Raw genomic sequence first — 17,424 nt, forward strand, 5'->3', positions numbered from 1 at the left:
TTGTTGGCTATGATTTAATTTAATGAACAAAGGGGGTCGAGGCATTGCCCCAAGTTAATACGATTATTATGGCATAGAGATAAGATTGCAAGTATAAGGGTATGACGATATCCATAGTGTGCCTTAACGGTTGGTTCATTGGTAAATAAATGGTTATGTAAAACTTTCTTTGAATTAGGTTTAATAGGGGTTATGTAATGAAGACGTGAAGGTGTAGATCTTGGATGACTTGTACTGGAAACTCATGTTTGCCGACATGAGGTTTGGTCTTGATGACCCATGTGCTTAGTTCACATTATTGATATATTTATATCTTGGGTTGACGTAGGGTTGGGGAATTCCTTGGTCTTCCTTGATACCTCCAGTTCATGTGGCTAACACGCACTGGAGGCCTTTCAGCAGTAGGAGTTGAACTGATATAGCCCGTGGGTGCTTGTTTATGATGATTGAGCTACATAGTCCAGGATAATATTTTACTTCATACTAAGGCTCGTTCTCTTTCCCGACATAACATGTTTATATGTATATATGATAATGTGCATTGGATTGAGTGGTTTTGAAAATATAGTTCGTGCCATTATTTTATCCCTTACCCCAGAGTTACATGTTAGTGGTCAACCCACTAACCATATCCAGAAACTATATCTCCATGCAATACAGGCATCAAATATACTTTTACTTTTCCTAAAAGTGATAGGTGAATCAGCTCGGTTTGTCAGTTGTTAGTGGTAAAGTGGTGAGCTTTCATTCATCGGAAGACTTGGTTATTTCATCAGTTTCCTTTCATAGACTAGAATTGAAGAGTTCATATTAACATTATCATTGTCCTTATCATTATCAGAGTCGGGGACATGTCCCGCATTTTATTAATTTCTATTTTGTTAAAAGGCTTTGTGGATTACTGTGGATTTGGGTGATATTGGTTGGTTTTTTAGTTGGTTACCAGTTATTGGTTATAGACATGTCTTAAAGTCTTTGATCTTATCTTATGTTATCTTACTATATATTTGAAATTCATCTGTTGTTTGGGGTATTGTGCTTTGTTTAACTAAGTGCAAGGGTTGGTCTCTGGTCCTTTGAACTTGAGATACCCATCATGGTCAGGTCCTGATTTGGGTCATAACAGTTCTTCTATCTTGTTAGAATATAATAGGTACCAAAATAAACTCGTAATTTAGATTGTGACATGCAAGGCCTCATGATTGAGTAAGAGTATTTATGATCATGATGAAGGCATTACGAGTTTAGGTCAAGATTACTTGTTCTGATTGCATGGCTTAATTAATGAGGGCTCGCATTCGAGACAGGGGCCCTACGATCGTGAAGGGCCCCCTGACATTGCATATATTTTGTTCCCCTTTTATTTTTATCTCATACATTTCATGAAATTGGAAGCATCATATAGCTAAGAAGAGTATGCATTGTAGGATTTCATATATCTTGACCTAGGTAAGTTTTACATGATCCTCGCATGTGATTCTTCTTATCTTTATGTGTATTTTCATTTAGGTAATTTTTCCACAATCCCTGCATGTGATTCTTCTTATCTTTATTCAAATAACCCTTCTAATTTTTGTCAAATTTGACCTAAATATCCTCAAATTTGAATCTTGAACTTTGGACTTCTGGAGGAGCTTGGTAAGTATTTTACACTCCCCTCGCAAAATTTCTTTTGGTCCAGTGATATTTTCCATAATTTCTAATTTTGAATCCTTTATCGTTTTATTTTTCTAGGTTATTTGGGTCTCAAATCAAACCTCATTTTCACCTAATTTTTGAGCATTTGTCCCTTTCCCTACAAGGAAGGTAATTTTGGGTTCAGTTTTAAGACTTTGTTATCAAGCATCGAAGTTTGACTCAATTTTGGCCAAAAATATAAATTTGTAATATGGATATCATTTTACTCATAATGGCATATAGATTATATTATTGATAGCGTGGCAACATTCTAAATCCTTATAGAAAGTAAATGATCCCCTATGACTGCTTATGACTAGTTATTCAGTCTCCAAGTAGGTTATGACTTACCTACTTTTTAGACATTGCTTGGTTAGATCTTATACCATATAAATTGCTTACATCTTGGGACTATTTTTAATGTGCATAGGTTTTCTAAATTTTTGGTTCATTTGGCTTTCTTTGGAGATATAGTGTAGAATTTAGGTTGAGTCTTATTCTAGGTCATTTATTTAATTCCTGGGGCCTTAGCTTAGGATATTTTCTTACTTGTCGAGCCTTAGTTTAGGATGCTGCCTAGTTTTAGATATAGATAAGGGATCCTTACTATTATTTAGTATAGAATTTCATAGTAAAAAGGAACTATTATTATTATGGTAATTGTTGGTGTTCCCCCATCACATCCGTGTAAGTTTCCTTTTGGTTTACCTTTTATAGTTGCGAGCTTCAGTGTTATATCTTGACGTGTATCTACATATGCATATTCATACTTTCATTTTCGCAGTATGATTGAATTTGATGAAAAATGTGACTTTTTATTTTAAAAAAGAATGGTGACATTTTAACTTGTGTTTTGGTTTTGAAATGAGAATGAAAAGAAAGTAAGAGATTATCTTATTCTTAGTTGGATTCTAAGTCAGTTATACATTTATGGAAGTTCAACTTATAGTTTGGGCATTGCATATGGACCTCACGAGTCTCTCATGGGTTCCTCTGTTGCAGTCATAGGATTTTTAAGGGGATGTATACAGTAGGCATTGGCCATTTCACTCATCTTATACTGCACTACATCAATTTATTTGCATTTATACTTTTATATAAACTGTATGTATGCCATTTACTCTCTTGCCATTATTTTTGTTTGCTTATAGACTTGCAGCTCACTTTGAGCTTTCCTTTGCATATTTGTTGGCTATATTTTCTCTTTATATTGCATATTGTTATTTTGAGCTAAATTGGCCTATACTACCTACTGATTACTGCTTGTTTTGGTACTCATACTATATTTCTTTATTTTTTTCTGATGCAGATCCTAGTATGAGTCTTTATTGTTGTTCTCTTACTCGTTTGCATGTTATTTTATATCAAATGACCTTCCCTATATGAAATAGTATCCCTTGATCCCTGCTTTAAGCCTTATAGCCTGTTTTTCTTGTTTCACCTATCAGCTTCTTATTTGTATTGTAGTAACCTGTTTTGGCCCGTTCCTCCTTGTAAGTTGCGCACCTCAACTCAGGCAAATCGCCTAAGTTGAAGGTGGCTGTCATAGGGGCATGTGATGTAAAGTGGGTATGTAAAAAGGTAAAATAAGATAAAAAGTTAGTAGGGCTGGGTGTGGTAGAAAAAGAAAAAGAAAAAAATTATGAAAAAAGGTGAAAAAGAAATAATAAAAGACCACACCCAACCTGAATGTGCAATAAAGAATAAAAAGGAAGAAATAAGGGTGGATTAAAAAAAATTGACTAGTAAGTGAAACCCCAAGATTAATGTAGTGTCAAGGAGGCTTAGTCACTTGATATGTCCATATGTACCATACCAGCCCCCCAAGCCTACATTAAAAGCCTAGAAAAGTCCTATAGTTATCCTAATCTGATTGTCAAAAAACTAAGGTAAAGAAAATAAGGACAAACCTATGGTATTTAATTCACATTCATTGAAACTTCTATTCTGAATGTGAGTGTCTCTTGACTGTCCCTGCATTGACATGCATTATTTCATATGAGTTAGTGGGACATCTTTGTTGTGAGGGCACATGAGTCATATTGCTAGCTGCTTATGTGTGTGGGTAATGTAACTCATGCGTATGCATGATTGCCTGTTGCTAGTATAATGCCATACCTTGATCTCATTATGTCACATTATTGTGCTTCATGTTTATACGCAATTGGCTTTGAAAACTGAGATAGGAGGGGATATTGAGGTTTGAGCTTAAAGTGTTGACTTACTATCTTAAATAACTTAGAATCTCCTAGTTAAGAGTTGTATTTTGTTTTGTTTCATTTTCTGAGGACATGCAAACGTTCTAAGTTGAGGGTGTTGATGTGCTATAGAAATATAGCACTTTGGATGCTTAAAACGAGGAAAATATGCAAGTTTTTTAGGTTATTTTGTTAGATATGATGCATTTTGGGTATGTTTTGCAGGAAACTAGGTTTTGGATGTTAAATTCATAAGAAAAGATGAAAAATGGTGTTTTGTCTACTTATTTGATCAATCTTGGGTATTCGTGACACTATTTGAATTGTGCGTGACCAAAACATAGAATAAAGTTGAAGCTTGGTTGCAAGTGTTGGAAGGCCTGGCACTTACCTATGTCTACATTTAGACCACATGTAGCACATGTGGTCTGTATGAGACTAATGTAAGTGCTGGAATTAAAGATCCAGACAATTCAGAGAGTGAAAGAGCTGAAAAAGAACTTTCGGCACCTACCTATGTCAACATGCGGACCCCATAACTGCATATAAGCAAAGCATGTATCAGAAGTCCAAAATTCTGGGAGCAGAGTTGCAGGATTTTTCGTCTGAGCACATACGGTAGCTACAAGCACCCAGTCTCAGGCCGCATATGCCACATACGCCCAATTCCAGGCCACATCTAGACACCACATGTGGTCACCGACCCTTTTTTGTCCTTTTTTCGTCTAGACTTTGATTTTAGGGTTTCCTCATGTACTATAAATACCCCTTATGTGTTTTTTAGTAGAAGTTATGCACTCTTGATACTTACAAATATATTTTTATTTTGAGATTTATTTTTGATCTTGGTATTCTCTTGTATTGATTTTGGTTGATTAATTCAGTTACGATTTTGGGTTTTTACTTATGATTATTGTGATTTCATCTTATGCTTTCAATCATGAATGTTGTTGATTACTTCACAAGCATGAGCAGCTAAAAACCCTTAGCTATGGTTGTGGAAACCCTGGCAGATTGACAAAGTAGAGGAAGTGCTATTATTATTCTGAACCGATACCCATACATGCATTGTATTATCTTCACTTTAATAGTTATCTTAGCGGTTGCAAACGTTAGGATCCTGCCTAGACTATTTCTACTTGCTCCAAACGAGGAGTAATGACTAGGAAAGGAAAATGACCACAATAATTTGATAGTTAGCTATCGATCCATGCTACTTGGTATTATCTAACTAAGATAGTTAGCTTTCATATAATAACTAGAGACTCAAAAGGTAATAGTTAACTGGGATCAAGATAAAGGTTAGTAAGGCAACATCCTAAGACTCAAAAGGTAAAAGATGAAATCTGTCGGCTAATCCAAAGGACTGTTGATGGTACATAAATTATCGATTCTGCATGTAAGGTATCGGGTTGGTTCAATAAAGCAAGATAAGCCTACAGAGTTAAGAAGCCATGGGGAACACAATCCTAGTGTTCACCTACAACTGATTACAATCGAAGTTGATATTCGCCACTTGTTCGATATTGCTACTCAAAACCCCCCATTTACTTTTTCAGTTCTTCCCGTTGATTACAATAGCTGAGAGCCACGATTCCATGTATTCCCTTGGGATTCGACCCCAACCTTTGTTGGGTACTATATTTGGCAACGACCACATAATATTCAGAGTGAAGGTGTAGCTTGGGCGTTATCAATATCCTTGCATTTTTGCATATTTATGTTGATACACTGATATACATGATTAGATGTGCTTAAGTGGAAAAAGCACAAGGAAGTGACCTAGAAGTGCAGAAGATTCAAGATCAAAGCTCATTCCATACTTAGAAGGATTTTAAGGCACAAACAGAGGCTAATGTTGTTCCCACCATGGCACATTGGCTAGACTTTGTGGCCACTGTGGTACATTAGCTAGGCCAACGTTGTGGCCAACGTGATGCGTTGGTCAGGCCAACGCAATAGCTAGTGTGGTGTGTTGAGGTCAAAATTTCATAAAAATGACAAAAACGCAAAGGCGATGCCCGGGGGTATATTCAACCCAGAATCTAAATTCAAGTTTGGTAAGGATTGAGGGTTATTTTCAACTTTTAGAAATACATCTCAAACATGATCTTTTATGGAACTTTTAACCTAGGAAAGGCTACAAGCCATTGTGGAGGCTAAAGAAAATTGGTTTAATCCTTTCTTATTCATACTTATTGATATTTACATTTTTCGTTGGATGATGTGTTGTAATTTCTCTATGTCTATGTAGAGTTAAACTTCTCGTTGGAGGATTATGGTAGCTTCATAATTGTTGTAGTAGACTTTTGATTCAATTTGTGAAGACTATCATTTAGTTGTTCGTCAAATTGTTCATCTATTATAGATTTACTATTTTACTACTTCATGACTAGTAGGATAAATTCATATTCTTATTGTGAACTCGAAAGAGGAATCACAAGTTAGAACGAAGAATATTGAGAGTAAGATTTTTTCTTTAGTAAAATAAAGAAGTGATTGCGATTAAAATAGGAATATACCTAAATAATCGTACTTGACTATAAAACAGAAGAACCAATTGTGTTTGCATGTTCATTCTTGATCATAGGAATATAGACATAGAAGTACAGGTTAATAGACGATTTAGAGGCTCAAGACAATAATTATATTATTAACCCCTAAATCAACAAGATAAATCAAGTTTGTTAATGAAATAGATTGCTCAACATGATTTTTAGCGAATCTATAACCCTAAATCAATTTCATCACATTAATGACATAAAAATCTACTAGTTATCGATTAATTGTTCATTAGTTACCTTCTTTATTTTTAGTTTAGTATGGTTCTTTCATTCCATTGATAGAAGTCTAACTAGAAAAAGACTCTCTCTATTACTTTGAGAAGAGAATCGTTGGTTTGACCGACGAACTACGTGGGAAAATAGACCTTCTTTCTTTGATTTGAAGCAAGATTTTTGGAAAGTAACAATTCCATTCAGTTCGCTTTCGGAAAACTTGCTGGTCGCGGATTAGTTCGCTTGAATAAATCAACAGCCTAATATAGTAAGTAGTTAATCGACAAGTTTCCATGGATATGATATCTGAACTAAAAAGTCTAGTATGAATGTCATGCAACATTGTGTCATTGATGCCCCGAAACTACTCATTGTTAGTTGCTCACTACCAGCCGACGAATTTAGTTGTCCCTTTTCTAGATCATCCCGGTTCTTCATCCGGGATTGGGCAAGAGATCAGTAACTCCAAGCTTTAGAGGGGATGAACTTTCTCTAAATGCAACTTTTTCCCCTAATTTACCGGATTGTATATATTTTGATTAGTGTTGCTAGTTCTGTAGAGGTTCCAATGCTATTTTTAGTAAACTAAGGGATTATTTTTGTATACCCAGGTAACATATCCCTACAGTGTCTAGTCATTCGACGCACATAAAGCAATACACGAACAGACAATTGAACTGTGATTTAATGATGACAATGTGTCATCTTGACTATTTAACTTGGAACATCACAGGTGTGAGAATCCAATAAATGAGCCAGAGATAAAAGTGTGGAAATAACTTTTCATTCCAATAACTAAATTACTAAACCACTACATTTTTTCCGGAATCTAAAAGAGGGGAGATGTGCCTGCAAATGAATTTGACTGCTTCCTCAAATTTCCGAAGCATGGATTTCTCACTAATGAAAAAATGACGCAGCCTACACTCCTACTTATATGAATTGCTAGCTTTTTACATTTCATATGCAGAGCATCCCTACGTCTTTCGCGTCCACCAAATACCTCTGACCAATGTCCATGCGTGAGAACTGGCAATTGTCTCTTCATCGGCATCTAACAAACTAGATCCTTCCTTCCCTTATCGAACCTGCCCCGAGAGCACCTTCATGATTCCAATCCTCGGTGCCCAAAACATTTCCTGCCTCCAATATTAGAGCAAATTGCCACCGTAGACTCCCAGGTGATATCATAGTTCACATTTGGATAGCTACCCAATATCTGTGAACTCTGGAAACACTGACCAATCATCAAGTCCCGATATAAAGTTGGGAACATATTCATGTCGGAGTACATTCTCACTGCTTGCATTAAATACCGAATTTATGTCTAACAGGGTCCTATCTTCAAAACCATTTCCACTTTCTGTGAGGAATATTAATCCCATATCAGCTGTTGGACAGGAATCATTAGACACGGATGGCATTGGCGGCAACACTAGATCCTTGGTCAGACCAACATCACCAGATTCTGTTGAAATCTTTCTGGACTTAGATTTCGAGACCTTCACCGAATCAGTGGGCTTATGCTTCCCCAGAAATTGTGATTTCAATGGAGTACGTGACTTGGCATCCCCAATAGGAAAAGCAAGAGAAGCCCAATCTAAACAACCTTCAGTATTTGATGCAGCCCTGAAAAGCAGAAAATAAGCATGTAAATATTAATCCCGCATAAATATGGATTTAAATGAAAATATTAATTAATCTGGATCAATTTGCACCCACTAAATTTGAAGTACTACCAACTTCAACTGCGCTTAAATTCAAATATTTGAGAGCATATCTATAGAAAAGAGCTTGAAACAAGATGTATGAATGTTACATTTGCTTTCAGCAAAACCTCCTGCTCTGTTTGTTCTTCCAAGAAAATGTGAATGACAGCCTCTAAATGATGGAGAATTAGGAAGACTGACAAAATAAAGTACAATAATGTGAAAGACCTAGAATCTTTTCCAGTTCTTTCTTATTAATGTGGATTTCTCATTTCTTAATTGTATGATCACAAAAAATAGATGCGACTAAAAAGTTTAACACCATGATATAGAAGAAAATTAATAGTGCAAAGTCATTACGATGACTCAAAAGTCAAGGGATTGCATATACTTTTAGAAACTGAAAGGAATATCTTAGACAATTTGACCTAAGGAAGATGTTTGCGTAACTTCACCGACAGATTGAAACCATTTAATTAAGTTGTCATTTGACTCCGTTCACCAACTGAAAGCATGTAACAAACTAGAGTTTCATGATTACATACCAGAATCGGTTTTCAGCCATAATCTGGGAAGACTTGTAATGATGATGCTCAGCTATTGTAATTCTTGGAGACGATGGAGATTCAGGACTAATTATTTTGACAGTTACTGGATATTGCACGGGAATTGTTTTATCATCTTTCTCTGCCCCAAATTCCAGTGTAATATCCAAATGCTCAGCAGGAAAAGAAGCTACTTCTCTCTGGTCACAAATCGAGACTCTCTCATCACTTTGTGCACTCTGCTGGTCAGAAAGAGCAACTGCTACTAACTTGGCGCACACACTTAAATTAGAAAATCTCTTTGCAGGTGGAACCATGGAGTAATTCGTCGAAACACTATTAACAATAGGTGTAAATAAACTTCCAGAATGATATAACCCATTCTGGGAAGATGAGAACGCATTTGTGTGGCTTTTCCGCACTTTCCACACAGAGGAAAGAAGGGCAAGGAAATGCTTTTGAACAAGCGACTCATGATCTGGGATCTCTGATGCAATATCCAACACCAGTTGGACATTTTCCTGAAAAGAGGACAACAGAAGTTAGCCAAATATAAACATTACCCTTTCCTTTCCCGGGGGGAAGGCAGTTTGATTAAGCATTACACTGCTATGGTAAAACTCAATTCTTTTGAACTACTGGAAGTTCTTTTACAGCAGCTGACTGGCTTGACCAGCTACAGAAAGGTTGACATGCGGAATTTCAGTTGAATCCTGACCCTTACACTCGACCAATTCATCATTCAATTATCAAATAGAAGCTTGAAGTAAATTCTTCTCCTTTCCCGTTGTACCCCAAAACTACCACATTCCCTAACACCACAACTGCCAATTTGATGTCAAGCTAAGTCCAATTTTACAACTAAGAGCACATCTGCAGAAGTCATAAGGCATATTTGAAAATTACAAAAATTAAAATCATTCCAGTAAGCATACAAGACTTCCACACATATCTTGGTCTACAGCTTGTGTGTACAGAGAAAGCACAATGTAAGGTCAAATGACTTATGGCTTATAAGTCAACAGCCATAAGTTCGGATTTCTAACTTACGGGTTTTGGCTTATTTTTGTTATTTTGGCTTAGAAAGAAGTGCTTAAAAGTATTTTTTTTATTTTACCCAAACATTACAAAACTGCTTAAAAGCTATATTGGCTAAAAAGCACCTAATTTAAGCCAATCAAAACAGGCTCTTACTATCATACATATATTAAAAGATGCTTGACATAAACTCGGGAAAGAAAACATGCAAAGAAAAACAACTGTGCAATGGAATAAACAGATTGACTAAATAGAGAGCCAAAAACCAAAATGGCTTAAAAGCCATTAAGAGCAATTTCTCTGCCAAAAGATTTTTTTGATGAAGTGGGATATCATAAGAACATCAAGAAGCTGCTGCAAAAGATTACAAAGGGAAAGTTGTCATTTTATTTACAATTTGAGTGCTACAAAACTAGATGACAAAATTCAAAAGTACATCAAAGTAATTTGTAGGGCAGAGTTTAGCTCAACTAAAAAGATTTAACTAATCATCTAGCCTTCCGATAGCAGTTTGAAGTTGATAACCCATCAAACATTTTGATTCCTTCCCATCCAACAACAACAACAGAATACTCGGTGTAATCCTACAAGTGGAGGGTCTAGGGAGGGTAAATTGTACGCAGACCATACATCTACCTTGCGAGGTAGAGAGGCTGTTTCCTCCCAAATATACCAGAAAATGCTTTCTAGGTGCCATATCCAGTTCTTTTTGATGGTTTTGCCAATTTTCTCAAAATTCCAGATCACACAGGCATCTCTGACAGTGCAGGGCATAAACCAGTTCAGTCCAATAATAATGAGAAGCATGTTCAGATTTCTGCAGCCACTGAGCAGTGAACAAACACAAGGTCGATCTCTTCCTTAAAGATTGGGATGAGTCGATGTTAGTCGATGGTGTGAAAAATCTCTTCATTAAAGATTGGGATGAGTCAATGTTAGTCGATGGTGTGAAAACACTTTATTGGCATATGAAACACCTGTTAGCTAGTTGAAAAGTCCTCTTGATTAGGTCACCCGTGTGAGGCAAGCACCCTTTAAAACTGTTAGAATATGAATAGGACTAGGAATAATATATAGAATCCTACTTGAAAAAAGATTGTAAAGTAGTGTCTATAAATAGGGTCTCAATGTAATAATGTAGGTGCAACAATTCAATAATATTTTTCTCCTATATTTCTCACATGGTAACTGAGCAGGTTTTTGAGAAACTTACTGGGAAGAAAACTCAATCCAATAGTCACTGTGTGTCAATTTCCCGCGGCTGTCAAGGCTAATTTGAGCCCTCGACTGTTTTATAAGTATTGTGCAAAAACCAATACTACCACAAGGGGTGAAACACTCAGACAAGCAAACCCCAGTGATCCACTCACTCAGAGAGTTCAGCTGATCCACGCGCCACAGGCAGTCTTAGATCGGCGTCACCACGCACATCACGCTCAAGTGTGCGTAGCTGTTTCCGGACAATTTTTGGCGATCTCTTTTTCCAATAAGGTCGCCCCTTCATTCCAAGGGTGCCCCCCTAAGCTATTTCGTGATTCCGACTAGCTTCGACAATCAAATTCAATTTTTCAACAATAACATACCCAGTGTATTCCCAACCCAACCTAGGTGAATTCCCATCCTAGCTGAATGAACCCTTAATAAGGAGATAAGAAAATCAAACGTTGCAGTCAATGACGAATCGATGAGGGGGAGGTCGATTTGAAAGATCTCAACTTCGGTGTAGTTATTGTAAAGGGTTGGACACACTCGTGGTGTATGTTATTCTCGACTAAAGTGTAGTTATTGTAATAGGCTTGGACATACTTGTGGAATATGATATTCTTTTCATGGTCGACCACCTAAAAATACTCATGTTGCTCAATCTAACACCACAACAGGTGATCAATGGGTGTATTTATCGGAAAAGGAATATAATGAATATCTTCAGTATCGAGCAAGTAAGCATATATCTCTACCAATAGCCTCAACTGCACAATCTCCTACCTTTGGATCATGGGTTGTGGATTCAAGTGTTTCTGATCATATTTCTGGTAACAAATCACTTATGTGTAACATTATTTATTCATAATCTCTTCCTGCTATTACTTTAGCCAATGGGATCCGAACAAAACCAAAAGGAGTTTGGACAAGCCAAACCCCTATCTTCTGTCACTCTAGACTCTATTTTTTATGCCCTTGGTTGTCCTTTTAATCTTGCATTTGTTAGTCGTTTGACATGTGCCTTCATTGCAGTATAACTTTTTTTTAATGATTCTTTTCTAATGCATGACCGCAGCACGGGAAAGACTATTCCTGGGGCGGACGATTGGCACAAGACATGAATCACAAGGCCTTTACAATCTTACCTCTTCAAATTCCTTTACAGATGCTTTGTTATAGACCTCCAAACCATATTCACAAACGTTTACGACATCTGAGTCTATCCAAGCTACAGAAAAGGGTGCCTAGCTTGTCTAGTTCATCCACATTAGATTGTGAGTCGTGTTACTTGAGAAACATACCCATGCTACATTTTCACGTAGTATTGAGAGTCGCTCAGAGTATTTTCTCATTAGGTCATTCCGATATTTGGGGTCCTAGTAGAATCAGTTCACCCTTAGAATTCCATTACTTTGTTCGTTTCATTGATGATTTTTCAAGATATACTTGGGTTTTCTTAATGAGAAAGATCCTTCTGAGTTATTTTCTATATTCAAAAGTTTTTATTTTGAAATACAAAATCAATTTGGTATTTCTATTCGTACTTTTTGTAGTGATAATTCCTTAGAATACTTATCCTCCCAATTTCAAGAGTTTATGACTCACCAAGTAATTATTCACCAATCATATCCATACACCCCTCAACAGAACGGTATAGCAGAAAGGAAAAATAGGTATCTCATTGAGACTGCTCGCACTCTTCACATTGAATCCCATGTTCTACTACGTATTTTTGGGTGATGCAGTACTCGCATCTTGCTATCTCGTTAAGAGAATTCCATCATCTTCGATTCAGAATCAAGTTCTCCATTCCGTACTATTTAGTTGGTCAGATCTCTACTCTATAACCCCTAGTGTTTTTGGGAGCAAATGTTTTGATCATAACTTAGCCCCAGGAAAAGATAAATTAATTAGCCCCACGTGCTCTCGAATGTGTCTTCCTTGGTTACTCTCGAGTTCAAAAAAGGTATCAATGCTATTCACCTACCTTATGTCCATCGATGTCACATTCTTTGAATATCAACCTTACTATACATCTTCTGATCATCTTGATATCTCAGAGGTCTTACCCATACCTCCTGTCTTACCCGCACCAACTTTTGAGGAATCTACCGTTACTTCTACATCCCCAGCTGCAGTGCCACCACTTTTGACTTATCCTCGTCGCCCAAGTCCAGCATTAGTCTCAGATGATTCTTATCATGCGCCTGAAGTTGCCCCTACTAGCCTTGCCTTCCCCACAGAGGAGATAGACTGGATTAGAGTGCTACCAAGTTTCGTTTTTGGTTGCAACCCGGGAGAATGAAATTCAAAAAGTTGAGGAACCTTCGAACTTGCCTTCTCCTAGACAAACTGTTGGACTTCAAAAAGGTATAAGATCTACTCGTAATGCTAACCCACATTATACTTTCTTGAGTTGTCATCGTCATTCATCACTCCATTATGCTTTTATATCATCATTGTCCTCTATTTCCATTCCTACGACTACAGGTTAAGCACTTTCCCATTCAGGATAAAAGCAGACTATAATTGATGAGATGTTTGTTTTACATACGAGTGGTACTTGGGAGCTTGTTTCCCTTCCTGCAGGTAAATCTATTGTTGGTTACCGTTGGGTTTATGCAATCAAAGTTGATCCAAATGGTCAGATTGATCTACTTAATGCTAGCCTTGTTGCCAAAGGACATACACAGATAGTTGGGTTTGATTTTAGTGACACTTTCTCTCCCGTGGCTAGAATACATCTATCCGTCTTTTTCCATCTATGGTTATCGTTCGCCATTGGCCTCTTTATCAGTTGAAAATTAAGAATGCTTTTCTGCACGGTGATCTTGAAGAAGTCTATATAAAGCAATCACCTAGTTTTGTTACTCAGGGGGAGTCTAGTAGCCTTCTATGTTGATTGCACAGGTCACTCTATGGTATGAAACAGTCCCCTCGAGCCTGGTTTTGAATGTTTAGTATAATAATTCAGGAATTTGGCATGATTTGTAGTAGAGCTGATCACTCGGTGTTTTACCGACATTCTTAACCAAATCTGTGTATTTATTTAGTGGTTTATGTTGACGATATTGCTATCACCAACAATGATCAAGATGGAATCACTAATTTGAAGCAACAACTCTTTCAGCATTTCCAGACTAAGACCTCGGCAAACTGAAATATTTTCTAAGTATTGAAGTTGCTCAATCCAGATCAGGTATTGTTATTTCTCAATGCAAGTATACCTTAGACATTCTTGACGAGACAAGAATGATGGGATGTAGACCCAGTGACACTGCTATGGATCCGAATGCAAAATTTCTGCCAGAACAGGGAGAGACACACTTAGTGATCCCGAAAGGTATAGGCGGTTAGTTGGAAAGTCGAATTGTCTCACAATGACTAGACCTGACATATCCTTTCCTATGAGTGTTGCAAGTCAGTTTAGGAGTTCCCTCTGTAACAATCATTGGAATGCAGTAGCTTGTATTCTGCGACATATAAAGTCATATCCAGGTAAAGGACTACTCTTCGAAGGCCATGAGCATATCATTGGATTTACAGATGTTGATTGAGCAGGATCATCCTCTAATAGATGTTCTAATCCGAATATTGTGTTTTAGTAGGAGGTAATTTGGTGTCATGAAAGAGTAAGAAACAGTGTGTGGTTGCTCGGTCTAGAGTGGAAGTGGAATATCAGGCAATGGTTATAGCAACTTGTGAGCTAGTTTGGATCAAATAGTTGCTGAGAGAACTAAAATTTGGAGAAACCGATAAGATGAAACTTGTGTGCGATAATCAAGCAGCCCTTCATATCACATCAAATCCAGCGTTTCATGAGAGGACTAACACATCAAGATTAATTGTCACTTCGTCAGAGAAAAGATAACTCTCAGGAGATATTGTTACAAAATTTGTGAAGTCAAGTGATCAACTAGTGGATATATTCACTAAGTCCCTCATCAATCCTCGTCTTAATTACATTTGTAACAAGTTAGGTACATATGACTCGTATGCTCCAGCTTGAGGGGGAGTGTTAATATAATTAGGAATAGGAATAGTATATAGAATCCTACTTGGAAAAGAATTGTAGAGTAGTGTCTATAAATAGCGTCTCAATCTAATAATGTAGACAAAACAATTCAATAATATTTTTCTCTTGTATTTCTCACAAAAACCAACCAGCTGAAGTAGCTCACTTTGGGTGGCAATTTTGTCCAACATACTAGTTTCAATGGCCATAAGTCAAATCATCATTTCATTGGAGCTTAAGTTGCTCGAACTCGGGCACGGATCTAGAAGTCAGATCCTTCATGATCAAAATTTAAAGATTCGAGGTACTGATTCAGGTACGGATATAGGTGCCGAGATTCGGCTAAAAGTAAAAATTAGAAGTTAAAAAATATGCCTAAATTATGGTGGACTATCTAGAGGGAAAACAATACACAAATTTTTGAGAGCACGTTTACATCTGTAATTATTACTAAGAATATATGCATCTCTTTAATGTTTATTATTATTAACTACAAATAAAAATTCATTGCATCTGTCTCGAATTTGGTCAAAGTACCCAAAATCGTTTGACCCATATCCAATGTTATCAAAAGCAAAAAAAGATCTAAGGTGTGTTGGTGCTCTTAGTGCAAAATGCAAATAAAGCGGGAGCTTTAATGAAAAAAGGCGCAAATGGAGGGGAAAAAACACGAATTTGATCAAAGTATCCAAAATCGTTTGACCATATCCAATGTTATCAAAAGAAAAAAAGGATCTAAGGTACGTTGGTGTTGTTAGTGCAAAATGCAAATAAAGTGTGAGCTTTAATATGTGTGTGTGTACATATATATAGTCGAAGACTAATAATTATAAGCATGAATGACAAACACATGAACAAAGAAAATGAAAAAAGATTATGATTGTTAGAATCATGTCAGTTTTCAATTTAATATATGTAAATATAGTAGGTAGTTTAATTTACTCCTAATATAATTAGGTACTGATTTGTACTGATTAGGTATCGATTTTCTTTCCTTTTCAGAACATGTAAACTTAGCTATTTAAACCCCAATAGATTGAGGGATTGGAATAATCAAATCGAGTTCTCTCTCAAACTCTTTTTTTTTATGGAACCGAAAGTTCTCTCTCAAACTCTTATTTTCTCACAAAGATAAAGCGAAATACCAAATGTTCTATACCGCCTCTTTAGAAGAGGTTCATTTGTAAGTGAAAGTATGTCCCAAAACCTTACGACACTAAAGCAAGCATTAAGCGAGGCGAAGCGTTCAACATGTTTTGGGCGTTGCTTCAGGGCTTAAAAGTGCCTTACACCCACATTGTGTCGACACATGTGAGGCACTGAAAGTGAAGAGTCTATGCTACTTGGATTGGAGCACATGTCATCATACTTAACTGAGAAGAAGCCATCCTTGAGTTGCCCATTTCATTTTGTCCCTCTATTGTGTGTTAACAATTCATTTTTCCAACATTTCAGCAAATCTATGAGTTCATCCACCATTCAATCCTCTCGAGATTTAAATTCTGTCTACTGCACTCCCAATTATCAACAATAAAAGAGTTTGGATTTCCTACGAGGAAGAGATTTGAGAATGCTTTCTTCAGTGTTGAATCCCCTATCACCTGTCAATCTAGATCTTTGTGTTGACCCCATCACCAATCTGGAAGTAGACGTCGGAAAATTCTTCCCCAGACTGTTTATGCTCTTTTATAATCCTAAACCATCATGTATTCTGAAAGCTTCCTCCAGTGACTGAGTCTCCCATACTTTGCGATGATAATCTCCTTCCATAGCCCAACATCATCTTGGTTAAATTTCCAGGGACATTTCATTTCATCAGCTTGTTTTTGTAGTGCAAGACTTAGGTCTTTGACTCCAAGTCCACCAAGTGTTTTGGCAAGTATGGCAAGGATTTTCTCAAATTTCTCAATTACTGCATTCCAGATCTGTGTGAACTTGTATTTGGCACCTAGAGGCAAGCCCAAATAAGGAGTGGGAAAGAAGCTTGTGCTACAACCCATAGGACCTATTTGGTAGGGTGGATTATTTTTATAATCTATGGATTAAATAGTGTGATTATTTAATACATTGTTTGGTAGCAATCTTGGAGCAATGTATAACTAATACATGGATTAGTTATACACTCTACATGGTAGTATAGGGTGTATAACTAATACATCCAATTTGGTGGGATTAGTAATCCATGGATAAATATGTATAAAGACAAAATTGCCCTCAAATTTCTTTAATTTATTTTCTAAATTTTTTTCAATTTATTCAATG

At 36.7% G+C, this 17,424-nt stretch overlaps 1 protein-coding gene across 3 annotated transcripts in view; it reads right to left on the minus strand.

The window, feature by feature from the left end:
- Positions 1 to 7,316: 7,316 nt before the first annotated feature.
- Positions 7,317 to 17,424, minus strand: part of LOC107863651 (protein PHOTOPERIOD-INDEPENDENT EARLY FLOWERING 1) — a 76,511-nt gene continuing 66,403 nt past the window's right edge. For 2 of the 3 annotated variants that reach the window (XM_047408192.1, XM_047408193.1), the window contains 2 exons: positions 8,907 to 9,427; positions 7,317 to 8,281 (listed from right to left, as the gene is read on the minus strand). In XM_047408192.1, coding sequence (XP_047264148.1) covers positions 7,861 to 8,281; positions 8,907 to 9,427 — 942 coding nt within the window. In that variant the 3' untranslated portion in view covers positions 7,317 to 7,860. Of the gene's footprint in view, positions 8,282 to 8,906; positions 9,428 to 9,460; positions 9,780 to 17,424 lie in introns of those variants that run through there. The other variant, XM_047408194.1, reaches the window with a different exon arrangement.

This window comes from Capsicum annuum, chromosome 3 (assembly GCF_002878395.1).
Source record: "Capsicum annuum cultivar UCD-10X-F1 chromosome 3, UCD10Xv1.1, whole genome shotgun sequence".
Lineage (NCBI taxonomy): Eukaryota > Viridiplantae > Streptophyta > Magnoliopsida > Solanales > Solanaceae > Capsicum > Capsicum annuum.